At 37.8% G+C, this 24,968-nt stretch overlaps 1 protein-coding gene across 7 annotated transcripts in view; it reads right to left on the bottom strand.

Annotated features, from left to right (window-relative positions):
• ANKRD28 (ankyrin repeat domain 28) overlaps positions 1-24,968 on the bottom strand; it is a 176,676-nt gene that overhangs the window by 66,861 nt on the left and 84,847 nt on the right. For all 7 annotated transcript variants that reach the window (XM_057545192.1, XM_057545194.1, XM_057545193.1 and 4 more), the window contains one exon: positions 5,707-5,785. In XM_057545192.1, coding sequence (XP_057401175.1) covers positions 5,707-5,785 — 79 coding nt within the window. The remainder of the gene's footprint in view (positions 1-5,706; positions 5,786-24,968) is intronic.

The following is a 24,968-nucleotide window of genomic DNA, read 5'->3' as shown; positions in this document are numbered from 1 at the left end:
TCTACCACAGCACCTAGAATGGTACCTGCTATGCAGCCAGGCTCATTAAGTATTTGTTGAATGAATGAAGGATAGGTAAAAGGAAATAACTTAAAACTAAATGTAAAGACAAAATTACAATCAGAAAAAAGCTGATAAAGACAGATGAAGGATATCCATTTTAGTAGCAAAACACACTGCAGAAAAATTTACTGATAGAAAAACACACGGAAATAAAACATGCAAAGATGCAATGAAAGATATAAATGAAATAAAAATCCGAATTTCAAAACTAAAAGTGTACATTCACATAATGCCCTAGCAAAAAAGAATCAACAGATTTAGCCTAGGAAAGTTAGCATGAATTTCAGGGATAAAGAATTGAATCCTACAGGCATCCAGGCAGAAGAGAATGGACTATGGTGGTGGCAAGTGTAATGGGGGGATGGAATATAAGCAGAGAGGAGCTCAATTCAAGACTTTCACTCAACGCTAGAAGACAGTGGAGTAACATCTACAATGTTGAAAGGAAAAAGCATAAATTGAGAATTTTATAACTAGCTAATCTACCCTTCAGCTAAATAAAAAAAGGAAACGGTCCAAAATAAATAAGATACCATGGAATACAATATCCATGAGCTCTTACAGAAAATATAAAAACAAAAACTACTTGATGATGATGTCTATTCAACCAAGAGACATCAAAATTTAAAAACCTGAGAATAGAGAAGCTATGAATAAGGACAGAGTGTGTGTGTGATAAAACAATGGGAATTATGATTACAAAATAAACTGTAACGTTGTAATTCTTGACAATGGAAACACAACAGTGAAACAAATTACAGAACGTTACTTCCTAATTTCTCATCATAGTAAATCAGAAAACAACCAAAACCTGAAACATAAACATCCATGAACATCAAAGTACACGGCTCTAAGGAACGATCAACTTCCTTATATTCTTCACTTTTCATTTTAGAGAAATATTTTAGGAACTATTTGTTCCTTGCCATGGATACCAAAGTATTTTTTATAATATGAAATTACAGTAATTTACTTTATTGTGTGTTCCTATTGGAGCATACCATGACTTTTGTATAATGCAAGAGCTAAATGGAGATTATTATTTCACATTGCTTAATTTTCTTAAGATTACACTAAAGTTAACCTAATTACTATTGTAACATGTCATTGGTAACTAACATGAAGGGTAAGAACAGTCTACCCTAAACTTTTCAGTAACAATTTTCATTACTAATTGCAAACAAATTAGCCTAATTTTGTTGTCTACTTTCCCCTTCATGTATTTATTTCTCTTCTTTAGGGAATTATCAGGTTAAACACCTAGTTTCAATTCTAATTTATAACTTATTAAAAATCCATTCAATACAATTATAAGGCTACTTTGAAATCGGGGTATGTAAATTAGTGTATAACTTGGGCCTCAACAACCATGGCATTCAAATCAAATTTAAGCAGAACCTGTGAAGCACCACTACAGAACCTCAAGAGTGTACATATACTGTCTGAAGACTACTGTTCTGGGTGATAATTATTTTTCCCCCAGTTTTATTATATAATTGACATATAACATTATATTAGTTTAAGATGTAGAACAAAATGATCTGACATATAATATAGAAATGATTACTACAATAAGTTAACATCCATCACCTCACATAGTTAAAATTTTTTTCTTGTGATGAGAACTTTTAAGCTTGCATCCCCAGAACTATCTTATAACTAGAAGTTTGTACCATTTGACCACCTTTACTCATTTCCTCCACCCCCCACTTGTCTACCTCTGGCAACAACCAATCTATTCTCTGTTTCTATCAATTTGGTTTTTGTAGATTCCACATTTAAGTGAAATCATGAATTATTTGTCTTTCTCTGACTTATTTCATTCAGCATAATGCCCTAAAGGTCCATCCATATTGCTGCAAATGGCAGGATTTGCTTCTTTTTTTACAGCCAAATAATATTTCAATGTATGCATTTACCACATCACCTTTATTCATCCATTGACAGACATTTAGGTTGTTTCCATGTCTTGGCTATTGTGAATAATGTTGCGATGAACATGCCTGTATCTCTTTGAGATGGTAATTTTGTTTCCTTTGGATATACACACAGAAGTGGGTTTGCTGGATCATATTGCAGTTCTATTTTTAATTTTTTGAGGAACCTCTGTACTGTTTTCCACGGTGGCTATACCAATTTATATTCCCACCAACAAGGGTTTTCCTTTTCTCCACATCCCTGCTAATACTTGTTAATGCTTGTTTTTTTTTTTAATGATAGCCATTCTAACAAGTATGAGGTGGTATCTCATTGTGGTTTTGCTTTGCACTTCCCTGATGATTAGTGATGTTGAGCACTTTTTCATGTACCTTTGGCCATATCTCTGTCTTCTTTGGAAACATGTGTATTCAGTCCCTCTGGCTGACTTTTAACCAGATTGGTTTGTCTGTTTTTTGCTACTGAGTTGTATGAGTTCTTTATATATTTTGGATATCGATCCCTTATTAGATATATAATTTGCACATTACTTTCTCCTATTCTGTAGGTTGCCTTTTCATTTTGTTGGTTTCCTTTGCTATGCAGAAAGAAGCTTTGTAGTTTGATGTAGTCCCACTTGTTATATCTGATTTTGTTTCCTTTGTTTTTAGTGTCAAATCTAAAATATCATCACCAAGACTGATTCCAAGCTTACCCTGTATGTTTTCTTCTATGAGTTTTATGATTTGGGGTCTTATGTTCAAGTCTTTAACCCATTTTGAGTTGATTTTTGTGTATGGTGTAAGATAGTTGCCCAGTTTTCCCACCACCATTTATTGAAGAGATGGTCCTTTCCCCATTGTCTATTCTTAGCTCCTTTGCCTTAATCGATCACAATATGCACAAGTTTATTTTGGGGCTCTCTTTTGTTCCACTGATCTCTGTGTCTGTTTTTATGCCAATACTATATACTGTTTTGATTATTACAGCTCTGTAATATAGTTTAAAAATCAGGAAGCTCCAGTTGTATTGTTCTTTCTCAAGACTGCTTTGGCTACTTGGGTCTTTGTGGTTCCATATATATTTTAGGATTGTTATATTCTACGTCTGTGAAAAATGCCACTGGAATTTTGATAGGGATTGCACTGAACCTGTAGATTGCTTTGGGTAGCATGGACGTTTTAACAATATTAATTCTTCCAATCCACGAGCACGGAATATCTTTCCATTCCTTTGTGCCTTCCTCAATCTCTTTCATCAATGTCTTATAGTTTTCAGTGTACAGCTCTTTCACTTCCTTGGTTAAATTTATTCCTAGGTATTTTACTCTTTTGATGCAATCATAAATGGAACTATTTTATTAATTTCTCTTTCTGATAGTTATTAGTATATACAAGCACACAGATTTTTGTATATTGATTTTAGATCCTGCAACTTTACTAAATTTGTTTATTATTTCTAATAGTTTTTTGATGGAGTCTTTATAGTTTTCTATATGTAATATGTCACCTGCGAAAAGAGACAGTTTACTTCTTCCTTTCCAGTTTGAACACTTTTAATTTCTTTTTCTTGCCTAACTGCTATGGCTAGGACTTCTAGGACTCTGTTGAAAAAGTGATGAGACTGGGTACTCTCACCATGCCCCTGATTTTAGAGGAAAAGGTTTCAGCTTTTCAGCTTTAAGTATGTTCGCTGTGGGCTTGCCATATATGGACTTTATTATGTTGAGGTATAGTCCCTCTATACTTACTTCGTTGAGAGTTTTTACCACGAGTAGGTGTTGAATTTTGTCAAATGCTCTTTCTGCATCTATTGAGATGATCATATGATTTTTAGCCTCATTTTGTTAAGGCGTGTATCACATTGATTGATTTGTGGAAGCTGAACCATCCTTGCATCCCTGTAATAAATTCCACTTGATCATGGTGTATGATCCTTTTAATGTATTGTTGAATTTGGTTTACTAATATTTTATTAAAGATTTTTGCGTCTATGTTCATCTGGGAAATTGGGATGTAACTTCCTTTTTTTTGTAGTGTCTTTTTCTGATTTTGGTATCAGGGTAATGCTGACCTCAAATGAGGTTGGAAGCATTCCTTCCTCTTCAAATTTTGGAACAGTTTGAGAAAGACAGGTATTAACTCTTCTTTAAATGTTTGGTAGAATTCACCTGTGAAGCTATCTGGTCCTGGATATATTATTAAAGCAGACTATGCCTCAATTAAGAGGAAGCATTATTTTTCTCTTGAACCTCCTCAGTTCTTACCTCTAGTAAATTTCAGCTGAAAACTAGTGAGCTAGCATCCACAGAGGAACAGACATCTTCAAGGAAGTACGTCAGTGATAAAGTTATTCATAAAGAAACTAATATAAGAATATTAGCTTGGTCCATAAGTGACTGTAATTCTATAAGATCATGCAATTTGTTATAAAAACTACATTTAAAAAACTTTATTAATTTATAATGGCAAAATTCTATTCAGGCTACTATTTAAGAGGATTTTCACTCAAAATTTCTCTCAGTGCTCCTTCTCCCAAATATCAAAGGAATGATACTATCTCTCCAATTGCATTATGCATATATCTGTGCAATCTGGCAACACAAGCACAATTCAAACATAGGCATCCTTTTTCAATAAATATCACTTACGATAATCTGGATACAACAAAAATATTTCTAAGCTCTCTTTGATTGCCTGTTTTAGGACTGCAAGAAGTCTGACCACCATAGGTGCTATTCTATAGGACACAGTTTTACCATTACTTCATATTGTAAGGTCTTGAACAGGTTAGAAGAAATTTAAAAATAAAGTACAATTTCCTAAAATATATTTTACAGGCCCTCAAAAAGAATTAGACACAAGCTATTTAAAGACATAAATCTTGCTGGTATCATTTTCAAAATATATCTACAATCTCATCTTTTCTAATCCCCTCCAATGCTGTACTAGCTCCAAGCTACTACCACCTCCTCGTTGGAGAACTATTATCATCTCCCAGCAACTCTGTGGTCAATGAGGCCTTATATGACTACTCCATATAATACCCAACTTATATAATGCTCATCCCACTCCATTACAGCTGTCCCTCAGCATTCGCAGGGGATTGGTTCCAGGACCCACTGTGGATATCAAAATCTACAGATGCTAAAAGCTCTTATATAAAATGGCATAGTATTTGCATATAACCTATGCATATTCTTCTGTATACTTTAAATTATCTCTAGATTACTTATAATACCTAATACAATGTAAATGCTATATAAATAGCTGTAAATACAATGTAATGCTATGTAAATAGTTGCCAGTGCATGGTAAATTCAAATTCTGCCTTCTGGACCATTCTGGAATTTTTTCCAAATATTTTTGATCTGTGGCTGTTTGAATCCATGGATTCAAAACCCATGAAAACAGAGGGCTGACTGTATTCTGATCTACTTTTTCATTTTTCCATAGCACTTATCTCCTTCTAACATACTGTAAAATTTACTTGTATTTGTAGCCTGTTTTTCTTTAGAGTATATGCTCCACAAGGCAGTGACTTGTTTTCCAATGTACTCTAAGCACCAAAACAGTACCTGGGACATGATATGAGATCATTACTTCTAGAATGAACAAATAAGTTTCAGGTTGTTTAACAAATATGAAGAAATAGTCAATGAGGTTTAATAAATATTAAATATGACCAAAATGTGCATGATGTGCTCTTACACAGAGCTTACCATACCAGATAAAATAAGCAATTCAATGATTTCTGCATCTCCAAGATAGGCAGCAGCATGCAGTGGAGTTCTCTTTTCATTGTCCTGTGATAAGAAGGAAAGATGGAACATAAATTTTAATATAAAGTTAATTTTAATATACTTTAAATGAAGAAAAGCCATTATTAACTACAGCTCACTACTTCCACAACTCTAGTGTAGTCTGCAAGTCCCATTATCAGAGTATTCCTTTGCAAGGAGAAGAAAAGCCTAAAAAATATATTTTGGCCTTAAAAGAATGGTATAAAACGCAGCAAAGAATAAAAGAAAAATCTAAGATGACAAAGAAATAACTTAAGACTTTCTTTGAATAAAGATGCCTATGCTGCTTGTATACACAAGAAAATTTCCTTTACTTCATACTACTCTCCCACCCCCCCCAATATATTTCCACAATTTTACATAGTTTAGAATTGTTGATCTAACTAAGTAAAACAAACCCTAACAAACAAAAAAGTTTGCTTATCAAAATGTTTCCACAGGACTATAGTGGCAAAAATAGAAAATATCTCTGGGGATCTGAAATTACCCCTTAAAATAATCCTAAGCTTTTTCTTAAAGTTCCTGCCAATTTCATTTTTAGCTCTAAAATATATTCCTATCTTCTAAATCTTCCTCCAGGAAGAGAAGCTACATCTAAGTGCATGGCTGTGTGTACTTCCCCCCTCAAACAACAATGTCCTCCAGTTTGAGAAGCAAGATCTTAGAGTAATGTCACATTCAGGGATTCAATTCACATTACACTTCATCTAAAGTTACAACAGAGTGTTGCTGACTTGGCTGTATCTGAGAAAGCTATTCATTTAGAAATATTTAGTTTGAAATTTACATCCAATTTTTTAGATACTGGCTTTTGAGCCAGATTATTAGTTGTTTTCCATTATCCGTTTCCCCTTTGTCCATAGGAATAAAGTTTTACCTGGTTATTTACCCACCAGCAAGAGAACAGACCCCTAGCATGCCTTGAAGTTTTGTTACTTAGTGTGGACCAATGGTACGTGAGTGGAAGTAAAGGCACAACTTTCAGGTCATCTTCAACCTAAAAGACACCAATCCAGAGCTAGACTAAAACTTTCCCACTTCCCTCAGGCTAGAAGGCACATGTGCAACTGTACCGGCTTTGACCATGCAGAGGCAGGCCAATATCCTACAAGTCTGTTAAGCAAAACATACTGAATCATCTTGTAGAGCACACAGTTGCCCCACCAACACAGAGCTGGACCACTAACTTCTAGACTATTAAGAGAAATAAAATTCTTATTTAAATAGGTATTGTATTTTGGGGTCTCTTGTATTAAGATAACATTATAACTTTCAAGATTTAAAAAAATGAAAAATTTCACATCATAATAATTTTCCAGTTTGGCAACCAAAACCCCAATTATGCTAAGAAAAGGTAGTTAGGCCAATGAGAATAAATTAGGAAAAAAACTGCTAGTCAAAAGAGGGGTTAAAAATATTCACAGGCAATTCTAAAAAGGTTTAGCTGTAGTATATAAAGGAATTAGAAAGATGTGTGTAACACAATTATAACTGGCTCTACATACGTTTCTTCATATAATTTTAATATATTTGTGATACTGGTTTTGTTCTTAAAATAGTTGGTATAGTGGTTATTAATGTTTTTAATAAGCTAAGAGTTCCTGTCTCTCTAACCCCAATTAATTTCCACAAGACCACGTTTTTTATTCCAATACATACCACATCAAACAAATGGTTTGCATAGAAATTACTGAACAAACTGTCATTGAAACAGCTAACACAGAACCACTAAAATATCAGGCTTCATTCAAAGCTGAGTCCTAACTTAGTCAATTTAATAAAAAGATCCTTGGCTTAAGGCTTTTCAGTGTTAATCACTAACACATCAAACTTCCCTAGTGTTTAAATATGAACAGACCCACTCAAATTGAGGAACACATCTAGTCCATAGTATAAACCACATACACAGCACACACAGAAAGTGAGTCATTTATGTGTGAGAGATGTCTGGAATTCTATGACTCAATGCCTTAAATCCTATTTATGTATTATTTTATGACTCATGAACTTTCTTTTTTCTTTAATTTGATTTGGAGAGAGGAAAAACTAAGGAATAAATTGGTTAATTTTAAAAGAAAAAATTTTACCTATCATATTTTACTTTACTACAATTAAATATTGAAAATCATGCAATAAAACATTTAAGATTCCCTTTAACAAAATTTATTAGAATGAAAAAATGACTATTCCCTTATACACACTGAATTCCACTTAAAGGAATTTTCTTTTTTAAGATAAAGGTATTGCTATGTGTGTGCAAGCAAAACTTAGGTATATTTATTGATCATATAGGAAGCAAAATGCCGAAAACAATTTCAATGTCCATCAATAAGGAAGTGGTTATTTAAAATTATGAAACACAAGCAGCTCTTAACCAACCTTCATTTAACTGAATCACATGATTAATCAATATTTTCTGTTTCCTGAGTAAAACTAATGGTGACTTTGGCACACCATGTGTTTTGACTAATAGACCACCACAACCAAGACCCTGCATGCTTGCTCCTACCACTGGGTATGTTTACCAAGGGTAAGACGTGTTTGTTACCACAACTGCTTGTGCCAACTGCACCTGCAATCATTTATGTAATTTTTAAAAATATTATTTAAACTGATGAAATAGGAATGAAAAAAGAAAACTGTTTCTATGATCACTAGGTCGAATACTATATAAAGACTCAATAAAGGCAAGCTACGAAAAAAAGTACTGTTGAATTGGGTGTGGCCAAGACAATTGAAACACTAAGGCAAACAGTTAAGATATTGAGAAGTTTTTGCCCTCAGTTTGATTCTTAAGTATCTAAATTCTCACATCACTTAAAGAAACCCAAAATGGGAATTACAGATAACGCACTGTGGGTATGGTCTATGCAAGGAAGGTAACATTGAACTGTCAGTGGACTCCAAAAAGCCTTGGCCCAGTATTTCTTTTAATGTCTGGAAAATACACATTGTTGCAGCAAAATGCTTAAAGATCATTTAAAATGCTTCCTTCTGTCAGACTTCGATCAGCTTATCACTACCAGTTATGAACATTTTTCAGATGAGAGGTCTTTGAGTTGCACATCCACATAGTGAAATATGATGTAAGGGCTCTGAATCCAATTCCAAAGTTGGGGGGGTGGGGCGGGTTTCCCCACACATCCACGCAATGCTCCAACACCAGCTGGTTGTCCTACAACTCAACACAAATCTGACACCACCTACCAGGGGACAGCATCAGGTGCCACAAGTTAAGGGTTCAGTCCTACAAGACGGGGGCCCCACCCCACCTCAGAGGTAAACAGCAAGTCCAGGTTGTTACTGGTCCTCTGACTGACTGGCTACAAATCCAGGTTCCCCGGACCGCCTCCTTGGGTTTGATTAATTTGCTAGAGTGGCTCACAGGACCCAGGAAAGCAGTTTACTCACTAGATTACCAGTTTATTACAGAGGATACTGGAGGATATGAATCAACAGTCAGATGAAGAGAAACACAGGGCGGGATCCCAAACAAAGGAGCTTCCATCCTCACAGAGTGTGGGACCTGACACGGTGGAACGTGTAAGCATTTCTGGGTCACCAACCCGGAAGCTCCCTGAACCTCCTTCTTTTGGGTTTTTATGAGGTCCCACTACACAGGTATGTTTGATTAAATCACTGACCTCTGGCAACTGAACTCAATCTCTAGCCCTTCTTCTCTCCGCAGAGATCAGGGGGTGGGACTAAAAGTTCTAACCCTCTAATCACGTGGTTGACTCCAAAGGCAAGGGCTCCCACCCTTAGGGGCTTTCTCATCACCATAAAAAAAGGCACCTTTGCTCTCCTCACAGGAAATGTCAAGGGTTTTTCTATGCTAGAAACAAAGACCAAATATATATATATATTTCCTATTATAAATCATAATAATGGGTGGGCCAAAAAGTGCCTTTTTTAAGTGGTTTTTAAGTAAAAATAAAAGACACTTTTTCATTTTCACCAAGAACTTTATTGAACAATGATTCACCCTCCTCTTCAACTACCTTCTGCCATTTTTCAGGCAACTTTGTAATTCCATCTTCCCAAAACTTTTTATATTTTTGACCAAAGAACTGTTCCAGGTGCCTTTTACAGTCTTCCAGGGAATTGAAATTTTTTCCATTAAGAGAATTTGGTGAACACCAAAATAAATGGAAATCGGAAGGTGCAATGTCTGGTGAATACGGTGGATGAATCAGAACTTCCCAGCCAAGCTGTAACAGCTTTTGCCTGGTCATCAAAGAAACGTGCGGTCTTGCGGTATCCTGATGGAAGATTATGCGTTTTCTGTTGACTAATTCTGGACGCTTTTTGTCAAGTGCTGCTTTCAGCTGGTCTAACTGGGAGCAGTACTTGTTGGAATTAATCGTTTGGTTTTCCGGAAGGAGCTCATAATAGAGGACTCCCTTCCAATCCCACCCTATACACATCACCTTCTTTGGATGAAGACCGGCCTTTGGTGTGGTTGGTGGTGGTTCATTTCACTTGCCCCACAATCTCTTCCGTTCCACATTGTTGTACGGTACCCGCTTTTCATCGCCCATCACAGTTTGTTTTAAAAATGGAATGTTTTCATTACGTTTCAGTAGAGAATCGCATACGGAAATATGGTCAAGAAGGTTTTTTTCACCTAACTTAAGTGGAACCCAAGCATCAAAGCGATTCACACAACCAAGCTGGTGCAAATGATGATTTCAACGCTTGGTTTGGATATTCTGAGTATGTTGGCTATCTCCCACGTGGTATAATGTTGATTGTTCTCAATTATTGTTTCGATTTGATCGCTATCAACTTCAACTGGTCTACCCGACCATGGAGCATCATGCAGCAAGAAATCTCCAGCACGAAACTTTGCAAACCACTTTTGACACATTCTATCAGTCACAGCACCTTCTCCATACCCTGCACAAATCTCTTCGTGCATTTCAGTTGCGGTTTTACATTTCTTGAAATAATAAAGTGTAATATGCTGAAAATGTTGCTTTCTTTCTTCCATCTTCAATATTAAAATGGCTACACAAAAATTCATCAATTTTGCTAAGCCTTTTTTTGAATGCACGCTGATATGACAGCTGTCACATACAATCTAACGAAACTGTTTTGAATGAAGTTAAAGGCAACTAAGTGCTACTAGAGCCATCTTACGGAAAAAACCAAACGAACCTTTTGGCCAACCCAATATCGCACCATGCTTTCAATTTAAAATAACAAGCAGACCCCCATGTTCCTTATCAATGGAACATCTCTAAAGCACACTGTTAAATGAAAAACGCAGCCTCGAAACAATTATATGCTAAAGGTTCTACACACTCCTAGGATTGAATATGCATAAAACATCTTCGGAAGGATACTCAAGGATATCTTGTATACTCAAGATACAGTGATTGCCTCTGGGTAAAGAACGCTGACACTAGAGTCTGAAGTGTGAGAGAGTTATTCTTCACCATTTGTGGCCTTTGGTACCGTATGGAGTTATTACCATGTACATGTTTCAAAAAGTAAAATAAAAAAATTAAAAATAACATTTCAATCAGCTGAAAAGCATTTCAGTAATTTCCCATACCAGGCATTTCACAAGTCCAGGTGCCCATTAAAAAAAGAAAATGTTTCTTAGATATTAAGTCGGTTTTTAAAGAAACCATACCTCCATGTTGTATTCTAAAACAATCCCAAGTAGAATTATGAAATACACACAACAGACTCAAACAAAAAATTTAACTCATTTGATCACACAGCTTTTGATTATATCCACTGAAATAAATATTTTTCTTACAGTTCTTATGTGGTGCTCTGAAAAGATATTTTGTGCATATGATTAGGACTACAAAAAATTATTCACCCTCCCCAAATAAAAGCAAACTGAAAAATAGCTTTAGTGCTTATAAGTGATTATCCTGAAAGATGGGAAAAGGACACATATTAAAGGAGACCAGTGATTGCTAACCACTTTGGGGTTGGGCCACAGGCTAATGGTAGACTAGTGCATTACACACAAGTGATTGGAACATGAGGGAGTTCATTTGTGGTGATGCAATAGCTCTGCATCTTGAACATGTTGGCGGTTATACAAATCTACACATATGACAAAATGTCAAAGAATTACACACAAAGATGTTACCATCACTCCTCTCCTCCTCCCCCATATGAGTGCATGCAAAAACTGGTGAAACCCAAGAAAGGAATGTGGTCTAATTAGTTGTACTATGCCAGTATCAACTTCCTGTTTTTGATAATGCACTGTAAGATGTCATCATAGGAGGAATCTGGTTGATAGAAACACAAGACCCTCTCTGTACCATTTCTGTAATTCTGGAGTATCTATAATTTCTTCAAAATAAAGTTTTTAAAAAGTGTTCAGAAACATCCTGAATTATACTTTAGTTTTTATGTTGTACTACGGCGAACTCCAGAAACAGTCAGCAAAACACAGGCAAGCAAGGTTAGACAACCTAGGGAATGAGTCTGTGAGAAAGAAGGGAATCTATGGTATATCCCAAGCACAGCCCAGGAAAAGCGTTATTAGATCTAACAGGAAGTGCCTTACGTCAAACCTGGGAACTCAAACTGCACTTACACATTCTCAACATTTTCTGTGGAAGCTTTAACTTAAAGCAGATTTTAGGATCAGGTTGGAATAAGAGGAAGCCTATAAGGTAGGAAAACAGAGAAGTGAAAAGTGAGAAATGATAAACTGAAAGAGAGACAGAACATCTGTACAAGAAGAAATGCTTAGAGAGTCTAAGAATTCATCTATGTATATGGATTCAACTACAGCCTTCACAACAATGACTCAATTCCGCAATTCTGCCCTACTCCAGGTACTGAAGCATTCGTGTATATTAGCTGTAACCAGGAAGAACAGTAACACCAACATCACAGAGCTTGCTTTATGCTACGACCACTCCAAGCACTTCACCTCACAAGGTTAAGGAAGTGAATACATATAAGGAAATCAAGTCACAGAAAAGTTTAAGGAATTTACTCAAGATCATGTGGAATTGGCAGAATCAGGATGGAAGCACAGGCAGTTGAGCTCCAGGTGTGTGATGTTAACTTATTATACAGACTATTTACAAGGCTCCACTATCTATTTAACCGCTGTCTGCTTAAAACTAATCACTCTCCCTCAAAACATTCTGTGGCCTGACTTCACTTATTCTTATCAATTTCTTATCATAATTTTCTAAGTAGGTTTTTTTCTTTTCTCTATTTTTCCCATTTACTTTCCCATAATGGTCACTCTCTTTTCTGTCCCATCATTTTTACTTTTTCTTTTATTTCTACTGCTATCAGACTGAAACTTCCCTGTTGAGTATCTGGGTATCATCTTTCAATGCTCAGCTTCTGGTCCATAGAACTCAGCTGAACTTAGCTAGGATTTATCAGATCCACTCTTGTCTTGACCCCTTCATAAAGTAAGTTATGATGGCTGGTTGTCCTCAACACCCTGCACTCAGAGAAGCCCCACGGTGAACCTTGGCCTTGGGGATATAGTTCTGTAGGGTGCTGGTGGATGTCTGAGATGCTTCAAATAAGAGAACCCTAGCTTACTTTGGCATGGAAGTGACACTCTGTACACTTACAGCTATCTGGAAAAATCCTTAGATTGTGCTTTTAGTTTTTATTTTTAAATTCACTACTATTGGGACTTCCCTGGTGGTTCAGTGGCTAAGACTCTGAGCTCCCAATGCAGGGGGCCCGGGTTCGATCCCTGGTCAGGGAACTAGATCCCACGTGCCGCAACTAAAGATCCCCCATGCCACAACGAAGATCCTATGTGCTGCAACTAAGACCCGGTGCATCCAAAAGAAAAAAAAAAAAAAAATTCACTACTATCCTCCAAACTTATCCTCTCATCCTCAAATCACAGAGATCCAACTGGTTTATGTGCTAGCAGATCAAACTTGAAGGCAATTTCACATTCGTTAAATCAAAAGCTCAATCACTTTTAGTGGCTGACATCATCACCAATCAACTCCACTCTCCCTCGTTAACCTGATGTTCAAAAGTACTAACCTATAGCTGAAACCAGTTAATCGCTACTAATAGAATGAATAATAGCACATTTTCATCTTTCACCTTTCTTCCCTTTACCCAGAATGCCTTTCCCCTTCCCAAATCCCTTCTGCTCTTCATGGTCCAGCTCAAATTTCATCTCCGTCACAAAGTCTTCGGGAGCATGTCAGTACACTGGGGTCTCTCTATCCTGTGCTTCTATTACAACATTATCATTTGTACCATACAGGTGGCATTCTTGTTATTGCTCAACTTTGGGCTTATGTCATGGTTTCACAATTAGGTAATAAGTATCTGGAGGAAGCAAAGTGTCAATTTTATACCCACATAGCACCTGGCTTAAAGTTACATACCACACAGGCACTACAGAGGTTTAAACAAATTTAAATGTTAATGAAGAAAACCCTCCATGAATCAATAATATTCTAATGTACTGTATAGCTTGTAGAAGACTCCTATATCGATTTTGGGGTCCAAGAACACAGTACATTCTAGAATAGCCTCTGACAGACAACTACCCAAATCTCTGGGTACAGACAACTATACATAAATGAATTAAAAACCAGTTGTAAAATGTTTGCTATGATTCTTTCCCAAGGAATACCTTGAGAACCTCTGTGGAACCTTAAAGTTCCAGATTATAACATGAAAAATCATCTGCATTTAGCAGAGGAATGTAACTTTAAGTAAAAAGTATTTCGGGGACTTCCCTGGTGGTCCAGTGGTAAAGAATCCACCTTCCAATGCAGGGGACGCGGGTTCACTCCCTGGTCGGGGAACTAAGATCCCACATGCCACGGGGCAACTAAAGCCCGCGCTCCACAACTACTGAGCTTGTGTGCCTCAACCAGAGAGCCGGCGTGCCACAAACTACACAAGGGAAAACCCACATGCCACAACTGGAGAGAAGCCTGTGCCACAACAAAGAGTCTGTGCCCAGTGACGGATCCCGCATGCCGCAACTAAGACCCCACACAGCCAAAAATAAAATAAATAAAATAATAAATAAATAAAAAATTTTAAAGTATTTTGACTAGTAAACAGTCTCTGTTTCTCTCACTGTCCTTAAGAGTTACTACTTATTGAACACATACCTTAGATGGCATTACTGGGTGCAAGGAAAAGAAATCTAAATTGAACCAATTTAGGTAAAATGGACTTATCAGAAGGACGCCAGAATACCTCATGGAATTGAGCACCAACAACTACAACTTAGGTCAGGAAGGCATGTGGCAAGGCCACAAGAGCACGTGAAACATTCAGGACTCTGTCTACTTCTCAGTTTCTTCAGCATCAGCTGCTTTTCTTTGCCTTTGCCAGCAACACTTTTCCTCACATTAGGAAACAAAGCATTAGAGATCCCGGGATTTACTTTCAAAACTTCAGCAGACCAAAGAGAAGTCTTTTAATTCTAAACCTCAGAACAGTATTCTGATCGACTCAACTTTGCTTAGTTGCTCACCTGTGTACAAATCAAGTGAGAACAGCTGAAGAAGTCAGGTTTTATTAACACAGCAGTTCCTACAGTAACCATGTGGAATGAGGAGTTTCTCAGAAAAGGAGTGCAACCCACAGATCTTTATTTTGCGGTAGGCACTGCATAAAGCACTTGACACATCTGTTTTACTTTGCAAAATTACTGTACGGTTGAGCATGCATTATTCTTAATAGATGAGGAAATTGCTTTCAAACTCAGGCTCTTCACCAAAACGCTATACTGACAACTGACCAATTAAAAGTATTTATCAAAGCTTGGCCAGTTGTGGCTTCTCCTGGGAATCTTGAAAAAAAGCAAAACTGCAGCAAGTACACTGCTTAGCTATTTGGGCTAGAGGCTGAGCTTCCCCACACTTAAGGATACTCAAATCTAGCTTATTCCTTCCACGCACAGAACAGAACTATCATTAGCCTATAAACGATGCCCCTCTATACTCCCTTTCTGTATTCACACAGGAAGCAAAAGGAATGGCTGAGGAATAATTGGGTAATAAGCATGCTCTCTCTCCTTCCACTGCTTTAGAAAAGCTGCACTAGCCAGAGATCCAGGATTGTATATACAGTTGAGCCTTGAACAACATGGGTTTGAACTGCGTGGGTCCATGTATATGCCGATTTTTTTCAATAAATATATTGGGAAAAATTCTGGAAAACTGTGACCATTTGAAAAACTAGCAGATGAACCATGTAGTCTACATATACTGAAAAAACTAAGAAAAAGTTAGGTATGTCATGAATGCATAAAATATATGTACGTACTAGTCTATCCTTACTCAGGCTCATAAGGTGAGTGATATTTAACATAAATGATGTTAGTTTTTTACTGTTTTATAACTTTGCTTTCAAAGAATTAAATTACCATACAGTATCCCCTCCCTCTCCCCTCCCACCCCACCTTGTAATTGGAGAAATTGCGTTATCAGCCTATCAACACAGGTAAATGGTTTTTATAATGATTCATTCATTAGTGTACAAGCTAAGCTACCGGGAAACAACTGATTACACCAGGCTACCATAAAGCAACCATATTGTTGCTGCTTCAGTATCAATGCATGAATTGTTGTACCTGTAAATAAGTATGAATTTCTTTTTCATATTATCTTTTCTTTTTTGATGTCTAGTATTAGTAATACATATAACATCTAGTGTTTTGTATCATTATAAGACAATACTGATGTAGGTAGTAAGAGAGATGATTCATCTTATAAACAGATGATGTAAACTTACAATACTGATAAATACAGTAAAGTACTGTAAATGTATTTTCTCTTCCTATGATTTTCTTTTCTTTTTTTTAAATAAATTTATTTATTTATTTATTTTTGGTTGTGTTGGGTCTTCGTTGCTGCGCACAGGCTTTCTCTAGTTGCAGTGAGCGGGGGCTACTCTTCGTTGCAGTGCGCGGGCTTCTCATTGCACTGGCTTCTTTTGTTGCAGAGCACGGGCTCTAGGCCCGTGGACTTCAGTAGTTGTGGCTCGCAGGATCAGTAGTTGTGGCTCGCGGGCTCTAGAACACAGGCTCAGTAGTTGTGGCACACCGGCTTAGTTGCTTCACGGCATGTGGGATCATCCTGGACCAGGGATCGAACCCATGGCCCCTGCACTGGCAGGCAGATTCTTAACCACTGTGCCACCAGGGAAGTCCCCCTATGATTTTCTTAGTAACATTCCTTTTTTCTAGTTTACTATAATACAGTATATAATAAAAATAACATATATTATCTGTGTTAATCGACTGTTCTTATTATCAGTAAGGGTTCTGGTCAACAGCAGGCTATCAGTATTAAGTTTTAGGTGAGTCAAAAATTATACATGGATTTTCAGCTGCATGGGTTGGGTGGGGTGTTGGTGCCCCTTATCCTCACATTGTTCAAGGGTGAACTGTATTTAAGTACCAGGGACAGTGCATAGGTATAAATGTCTACACTCTAAAAACTTCTAAAAACACTTAAGAAAATGTATACCCAGCAATTCACTAATTAGTATACAACAATAGTCAGCTATATTCAAAATAATATAATGACCTAATTGTGCTGGTTAAACTAAAAAGCCAAAACAAAAACATTTCATCTCAAATAATACACCTTACACATGGCAAGGGATGCTTTACAAATCCTAATCTTCGGTACAACAAATGCAATCCAAACTTTAAAAAGTTCAGAGCAATAAAATGAATGCTCAATAAATATTTGCTGGCTTGAATTTATCAAACTCATAGGCAAAACTTGTAAGACAGATAAAAATTAAAGAGTAGCACAAATCAAAACCTAAAGGAACTTGACATGTTTAGCTTTTGACAGTAACAATCACTCTGGACGACAGTAGACAAGAAGGTTTTACATGACCTCTCAATCATCCTTGTAAAAGGACACAGTCATGAATATACTGTAGGGAAGTTGGGGAAGGGGGAAAGGAAGGTAGAGAAGAGGGAGAAATTTTATTCCCTTAGTTCAATATGATATTAATGAGATGTTAAAAGCAGCACCATCTTTTAGGACAAACAATGTTTACAGTTAGTTCTTTAACTGTATCCTACGTTATTTTTCAAGTACAGAAAAACACCAATTAAAAATGGCTTTAAAATAAAGAAGATCTACTCTCATAAAGGGTAGGGACAAAGCTGGTTGATCCAGCAGCTCAATGACATCATCCAGATGTCTCTCAGAAATGCTACCTTTCCACTGTGCCTCCAACTACAACTATATGTTATAACCAGCGTAAAGGCTCATCTCAAGCTAGTTCACCCCAAACAACATCTGGCAACAGGAGAGAAGCCATCTTTTCCTGTGTATCTATTTTAATTAATTAGTTAATTAATGAAATTTTAAAAGAGCAGCTTTAGGTTCACAGCAAAACTGAGGGTATAGAGACTTCCCATATACCTTCTACCCCCACACATGCACAGCCCCCAGCATTACCAACACTCCCCAACAGAGTGATACATTTGCTACACTAATGACCCTACATCAACGCATCATAATCACTCAAAGTCCAGAACCTTAGGGTTCACTCTTGGTGTTGTAAATTCTATGGGTTTGGACAAATGTTTAATGACATATATCCATCATTATGGTATCAGAGTATCTTCACTGCCGAAAAAATCCTATGTGCTCTGCCTATTCATTCCCACCCCCCACCAACCCCTATTTATTTATTTGCTTATTTATTTGCATATTCATTCATTCATGCGTTCATTTAGCTGCAGCACGTGGGATCTTAGTTCCCTGACCAGGGATCGAACCCTCGCCCCCTGCAGTGGAAGCGTGGAGTCTTAACCACTGGACCACCAGGGAAGTCCCAACCCCTCATATTTATACTGTCTCCAAAGTTTTAACTTTTCCAGAATGTCATATAGTTGGAATCACACAGTATGTAGCCTTTTCAGATTGGCTTCTTCCACTACGTAGTATGCATTTAAGGTTTCTCCATGTCTTTTTTTTTTTTAGATCAGAATTTATTTATTTATTTATTCATTCATTCATTTGGCTGTGCCAGGTCTTAGTTGTGGCACGCAAGATCTTCACTGCACCATGCGGGATCTTTAGTTGCATCATGTAGAGTCTTTAGTTGCGGCACGTGGGATCTTCTTTTTAGTTGCAGCGTACGGGATCTTTAGTTGCAGCACGCAGGATCTAGTTCTCTGACCAGGGATCGAACCCGGGCCCCCTGCACTGGGAGCACGGAGTCTTAACCACTGGACCACCAGGGAAGTCCCTCTCCATGTCTTTTCATGGCTTGATAGCTCATTTCTTTTTAGTGCCGTATAATATTCGATTATCTGGATGCACCACAGTTTATTTATCCATTCACCTACTGAAGGACTTCTTGGTTGCTTCCAAGTTTTAGAACTTAGGAATGAGGCAGCTATAAACATCCACGTGCAGGTATTTGTGTGGACATAAGTTTTCAACTCATTTGGGTAAATATGATGACTGGATCATATGCTAAGAGCATGCTTAGTTTTTTATGAAACTGCCAAACTGTTTTCTGAAGTGGCTGTACCACGCTGCATTCCAACCAACAATGAGTAAGAGTTCCCACTGCTCAACATCCTCACCAGGAGGTTCTCTGGTCAATTCTTTTAGATTTTCTACCTAGATGATGACGACATCTTCCTTCTCAATCTGTATACCATTTATTTCCTTTCCCTGTATTTTTGCATTAGCTAGAACTTCCAGAATGATGCTGAGAAGCAGTTGTAAAAAAGAACACTCTAGGGGCTTCCCTGGTGGCGCAGTGGTTGAGAATCTGCCTGCTAATGCAGGAGACACGGGTTCGAGCCCTGGTCTGGGAAGATCCCACATGCCACGGAGCAGCTGGGCCCGTGAGCCACAGCTGCTGAGCCTGCGCGTCTGGAGCCTGTGCCCCGCAACGGGAGGGGCCGCGATAGTGAAAGGCCCGCGCACCGCGATGAAGAGCGGTCCCCGCACCGCGATGAAGAGTGGCCCCCGCTTGCCGCAACTAGAGAAAGCCCTCGCACGAACCGAAGACCCAGCACAGCCAAAAATAAATAAATAAATAAATAAATAAATAAAATTTAAAAAAAAAAAAAAAAAAAAAAAAAAAGAACACTCTTGTCTTATACCCAGTCTTCGTGGGAAAGCTTTGAGTTTCTCACCATTAAAATATAATGTTAGCTGTAGGTTTTCTGTAGATATTCTTTATCAAGTTGAGGTAGTTCCCCCTTTATTCCTAGTTTATGGAGAGAATTTATCATGAAGGGTGTTTGATTTTGCCAAATGCTTCTCCTGCATCTATTGATATGATCTTGTGGTTTCTTTTTTAGCTTGTTGATATGATAGATTACATGAACTGATTTTCAAAGGTTGAAGCAGCTTTGCATATCTGGCATAAATCCCAGCCGGCCATGGTGTATAGAATTCTTCTTACACATTGTTGGATTCGATATGCTAATACTTTGTTAGAAATATTTGCATCTATGTTCAAGAGAGATATTGGTCTGTAGTTTTCTTTTCTTGTAATGTCTTTGTCTGGTTTTCCTGTTAGGGTAATGCTGGCCTCAAAGAATGAGTTAGGAAGTATTCCCTCTGATTCTATCCTTTGAAACAGATTGTAGAGAATTGGTATAATTTCTTCCTTAAGTGTTTGGTAGAATTCACCAGTGAATCCATCTGGGCCTGGTGTTATTTCAGAAGGTTATTAATTATTGATTCAATTTCTTAACAGATATAGGCTTATTTGGATTGTCTATTTCTTTTGTGAGTCTTGGCCCAAAAACATTTTTTAAGGAACTGGTCTATTTCATGTAGGTTGTCAAATTTGTGGGCATAGAGTTATTCACACTATTCCTTTATTATACTTTTAACGTCTATAGGACCCATAGTGATATCCCCTCTTTCATTTCTCGTATTAGTAATTTATGCCTCCTCTCCTTTTTTCTTTCTTTCTTTTTTTTTTTTTAAAGGATTTTCTTATTTATTTATTTATTTATTTATTTATTTTTGGCTGTGTTGGGTCTTCGGTTCGTGCGAGGGCTTTCTCCAGTTGCGGCAAGCGGGGGCCACTCTTCATCGCGGTGCGGGGACCGCTCTTCATCGCGGTGCGCGGGCCTTTCTCTATCGCGGCCCCTCCCGTCGCGGGGCACAGGCTCCAGACGCGCAGGCTCAGCAATTGTGGCTCACGGGCCCAGCTGCTCCGTGGCATGTGGGATCTTCCCAGACCAGGGCTCGAACCCGTGTCCCCTGCATTAGCAGGCAGATTCTCAACCACTGCGCCACCAGGGAAGCCCCTCTCCTTTTTTCTTAGCTCGTAGAGGCTTATCAATTTTATCAATCTTCTCAAAGAACCAGCTTTTGGTTTCATTGAAAAGAAAATCAATAGAGAAAAATCAATTTAATTGATTTCTGCTCTGTTTCTTTTCCTCTGCTTATGTTGGATTTAACTTGCTCTTCTTTTTCTATATAGTTTCCTAAGGTGAAACTTAGATTATTAATCTTCTTTTCTAATATATACATTCAATGATATAAATTTCCAGCTAAAGCAATGCTTTCATTGTATCCTACAAATTTGGTAAGTTGTGCTTTCATTTTCACTTAGTAAAAAATATTTTAAATGTCACTTGAGATTTCGTCTGTGGCCCATAATTATTTAGAAGTTTGTTGTTTTAATCTGCACGTACTTGGGGGTTTTCCAGTTAACTTTCTGTTATTGATTTCTAGTTTAATTCCATTTTGGTCTAAGAGCAGACATTGCATAATTTCTCTTCTTTTAAATTTGTTGAAGAAAGTGTGTTTTCTGACCCAGAATGTATTCTATCATGGTAAATATTTCATGTGAACTTGAGAAGAATGTATATTCTGGAGTTGTTGGATGAAGTAGTCTACAGATGTCAACTATATCCAGCTGTTTGATGGAGCTATTGATTATGTCCTTACGGATTTTTCACCTACTTGATCTGTCCATTTTTGATAGAGGAGTGTTGGAGTCTCCAACTATAACGGTGGTTTCATATATTTTCCCCTGCAGTTCTATCAGTTTTTCCTTCACATAGTTTGATACTCTGTTGTTAGGTATATACACGGATCATTATGTCTTCCTGAAGAACTGACCCTTCTATTATTATATAATGCCCTTGTTTACCCCTGATAACTTTCCTTGCTCTGAGGTATGCTCTGTCTGAAATTTACATCACTACTCCTGCTTCCTTCTTCTTTTTTAATTGAAGTATAGTTGATGTACAATGTTGTGTTGATTTCCGCTGTACAGCAAAGTGATTCAGTTACTTACACAGAGACACACACACACACATTCCTTTTTATTTCTTTTCCATTATGGTTTATCTCAGGATACTGAATATAGTTCCCTGTGCTATAAAGTGGCACCTTGTTGTTTATCCATTCTATACATAATAGTTTGCATCTGTTAATCCCAAACTCCCACTCCATCCTTCCTCCACTCTCCCCTCCCCCTTGGCAACCACAAGTCTGTTCTCCATGTCTGTGAGTCTGTTTCTGTTTCACAGATATGTTCACTTATGTCACATTTTAGATTCCACATATAAGTGATACCATACAGTATTTGTCTCTTTCTCACTTACATCACTTAGTATGATAATCTCCAGTTCTAGCCATGTTGCTGCAAATGGCATTATTTCATTCTTTTTTATGGCCGAGTAACATTCCATTGTATATATGTACCACATCTTCTTTATCCATTCTTCTGTCAATGGACATTTAGGTTGTGTCTGTGTCTTGGCTACTGTGAATAGTGCTGCTATGAACATAGGGGTGCATGTATCTTTTTTAATTATAGTTTTGTCTGGATATATGCCCAGGAGTGGGATTGCTGGATCATATGGTAATTCTAATTTTAGTTTTTTGAGGAACCTCCATACTGTTTTCCATAGTGGCTGCACCAACTTACATTGCCAGCAACAGTATATACTCCTGCTTTCTTTTGATTAGTTAGCATGATATTTTTTTCCTCATCCATTTACTTTTATCTATATGTGTCTTTCTGTTTAAAGCAGGTTTCCTGTAAACGACATATAGTTGAGTCTTGTTTTTGGATCTCTGACAATTTCTTTTAACTGGTTCATTTAGAGCACTGACTACTGATATATTGGGCTGGCCAAAAAGTGCCTTCGGTTTTTTGGGGTTTTTAAAATTTATTTATTTTTCGCTGCGCCGGGTCTTCGTTGCTACGCGCAGGCTTTCTCTAGTTGCAGTGAGCAGGGGCTACTCATTGTGGTGGCTCTCTTGTTGTGAAGCACAGGCTCTAGGCGCGTGGGCCTCAGTAGTTGTGGCACGTGGGCTCAGTAGTTGTGGCTCGCGGCCTCTAGAGCACAGGCTCAGTAGTTGTGGCGCACAGGCTTAGTTGCTCCACGGCATGTGGAAATCTTCCTGGACCAGGGACCGAACTCCTGTCCCCCGCATTGGCATGAGGACTCTCAACCACTGAGCCACCAAGAAAGCCCCGTGTCTTCAGTTTTTAAGTAAAAATAAAAGACACATTTTTCATTTTCACCAAGAACTTTATTGAACAATGATTCACCCTTCTCCACTACCTTCTGCCATTTTTCAGGCAACTTCGTAATTCCACCTTCCCAAAACTTTTTATCTTTTTGACCAAAGAACTTGTTCCAGGTACCTTTTACAATCTTCCAGGGAATTGAAATTTTTTCATTAAGAGAATTTGGTAAACACCGAAATAAATGGAAATCGGAAGGTGCAATGTCTGGTGAATACGGTGGATGAATCAGAACTTCCCAGCCAAGCTGTAACAGCTTTTGCCTGGTCATCAAAGAAACGTGCGGTCTTGCGGTATCCTGATGGAAGACTATGCGTTTTTCCGTTGACTAATTCTGTATGCTTTTCGTCAAGTGCTGCTTTCAGCTGGTCTAATTGGGAGCAGTACTTGTTGGAATTAATCGTTTGGTTTTCCGGAAGGAGCTCATAATAGAGGACTCCCTTCCAATCCCACCCTATACACATCACCTTCTTTGGATGAAGACCGGCCTTTGGTGTGGTTGGTGGTGGTTCATTTCACTTGCCCCACAATCTCTTCTGTTCCACATTATTGAACAGTATCCACTTTTCATCACCCGTCACAATGTTTTAAAAATGGAATGTTTTCATTAAATTTAAGTAGAGAATCACATGTAGAAATACGGTCAAGAAGGTTTTTTGCACTTAACTTACGTGGAACCCAAACCTCAAAGCAATTCACATAACCAAGCTGGTGCAAATGATTTTCAACGCTTGATTTGGATATTTTGAGTATGTTGGCTATCTCCCGCATGGTATAATGCTGATTGTTCTCAATTAATATCTTGATTTGATCACTATCAACTTCAACTGGTCTACCCGCCCATGGAGCATCGTCCAGCGAGAAATCTCCAGCACGAAACTTTGCAAACCACTTTTGACACGTTCGATCAGTCACAGCACCTTCTCCGTACACTGTACAAATCCTTTTGTGCATTTCAGTTGTGCTTTCACCTTTCTTTGAATAATAAAGCACAATATCCTGAAAATGTTGCTTTTTTCTTACATCTTCAATATTAAAATGGCTACACAAAAATTCACCAATTTTGATGTCTTTTTTTAAATGCACACTGATATGACAGCTGTCACATACAATCTAACAAAATTGTTTTGAATGAAATTAAAGACAACTAAGTGCTACTAGAGCCATCTTATGGAAAAGACCAAACAAACCTTTTGGCCAACCCAATACCTGGATTAATATCTACTATATTCATTACACTTTTCTATTTGTTTCCCTCTTTTTTAAAAAAAAATTATTTATTTATTATTTTTGGCTGCACTGGGCGTTTGTTGCCGTGCGTGGGCTTTTTCTAGTTGCGGAGAGCGGGGCTACTCTTCATTGGTGCACGGGCTTCTCACTGTGGTGGCTTCTCTTGTTGCAGAGCACGGGCTCTAGGCGCACGGGCTTCAGTAGTTGCAGCACGAGGGCTCAGTAGTTGTGGCTCGTGGGCTCTAGAGCGCAGGCTCAGTAGTTGTGGCGCACGGGCTTAGTTGCTCTGAGGCACACGGGATCTTCCCAGACCAGGGATCGAACCTGTGTCCCCTGCATTGGCAGGCGGGTTCTTAACCACTGCACCACCAGGGAAGTCCTGTTTCCCTCATTCTTTATTCCTATTTTTATCTTCCACTCTTTTCCTGCCTTTTGCGGCTTTACTTGAGCATGGATT

The sequence above is a fragment of the Balaenoptera acutorostrata genome, chromosome 4 (assembly GCF_949987535.1).
Source record: "Balaenoptera acutorostrata chromosome 4, mBalAcu1.1, whole genome shotgun sequence".
Taxonomy (NCBI): Eukaryota; Metazoa; Chordata; class Mammalia; order Artiodactyla; family Balaenopteridae; genus Balaenoptera; species Balaenoptera acutorostrata.
The sequence above is the reverse complement of the archived record's forward strand: the minus strand, read 5'-3'. Positions and strand labels throughout refer to the sequence as shown.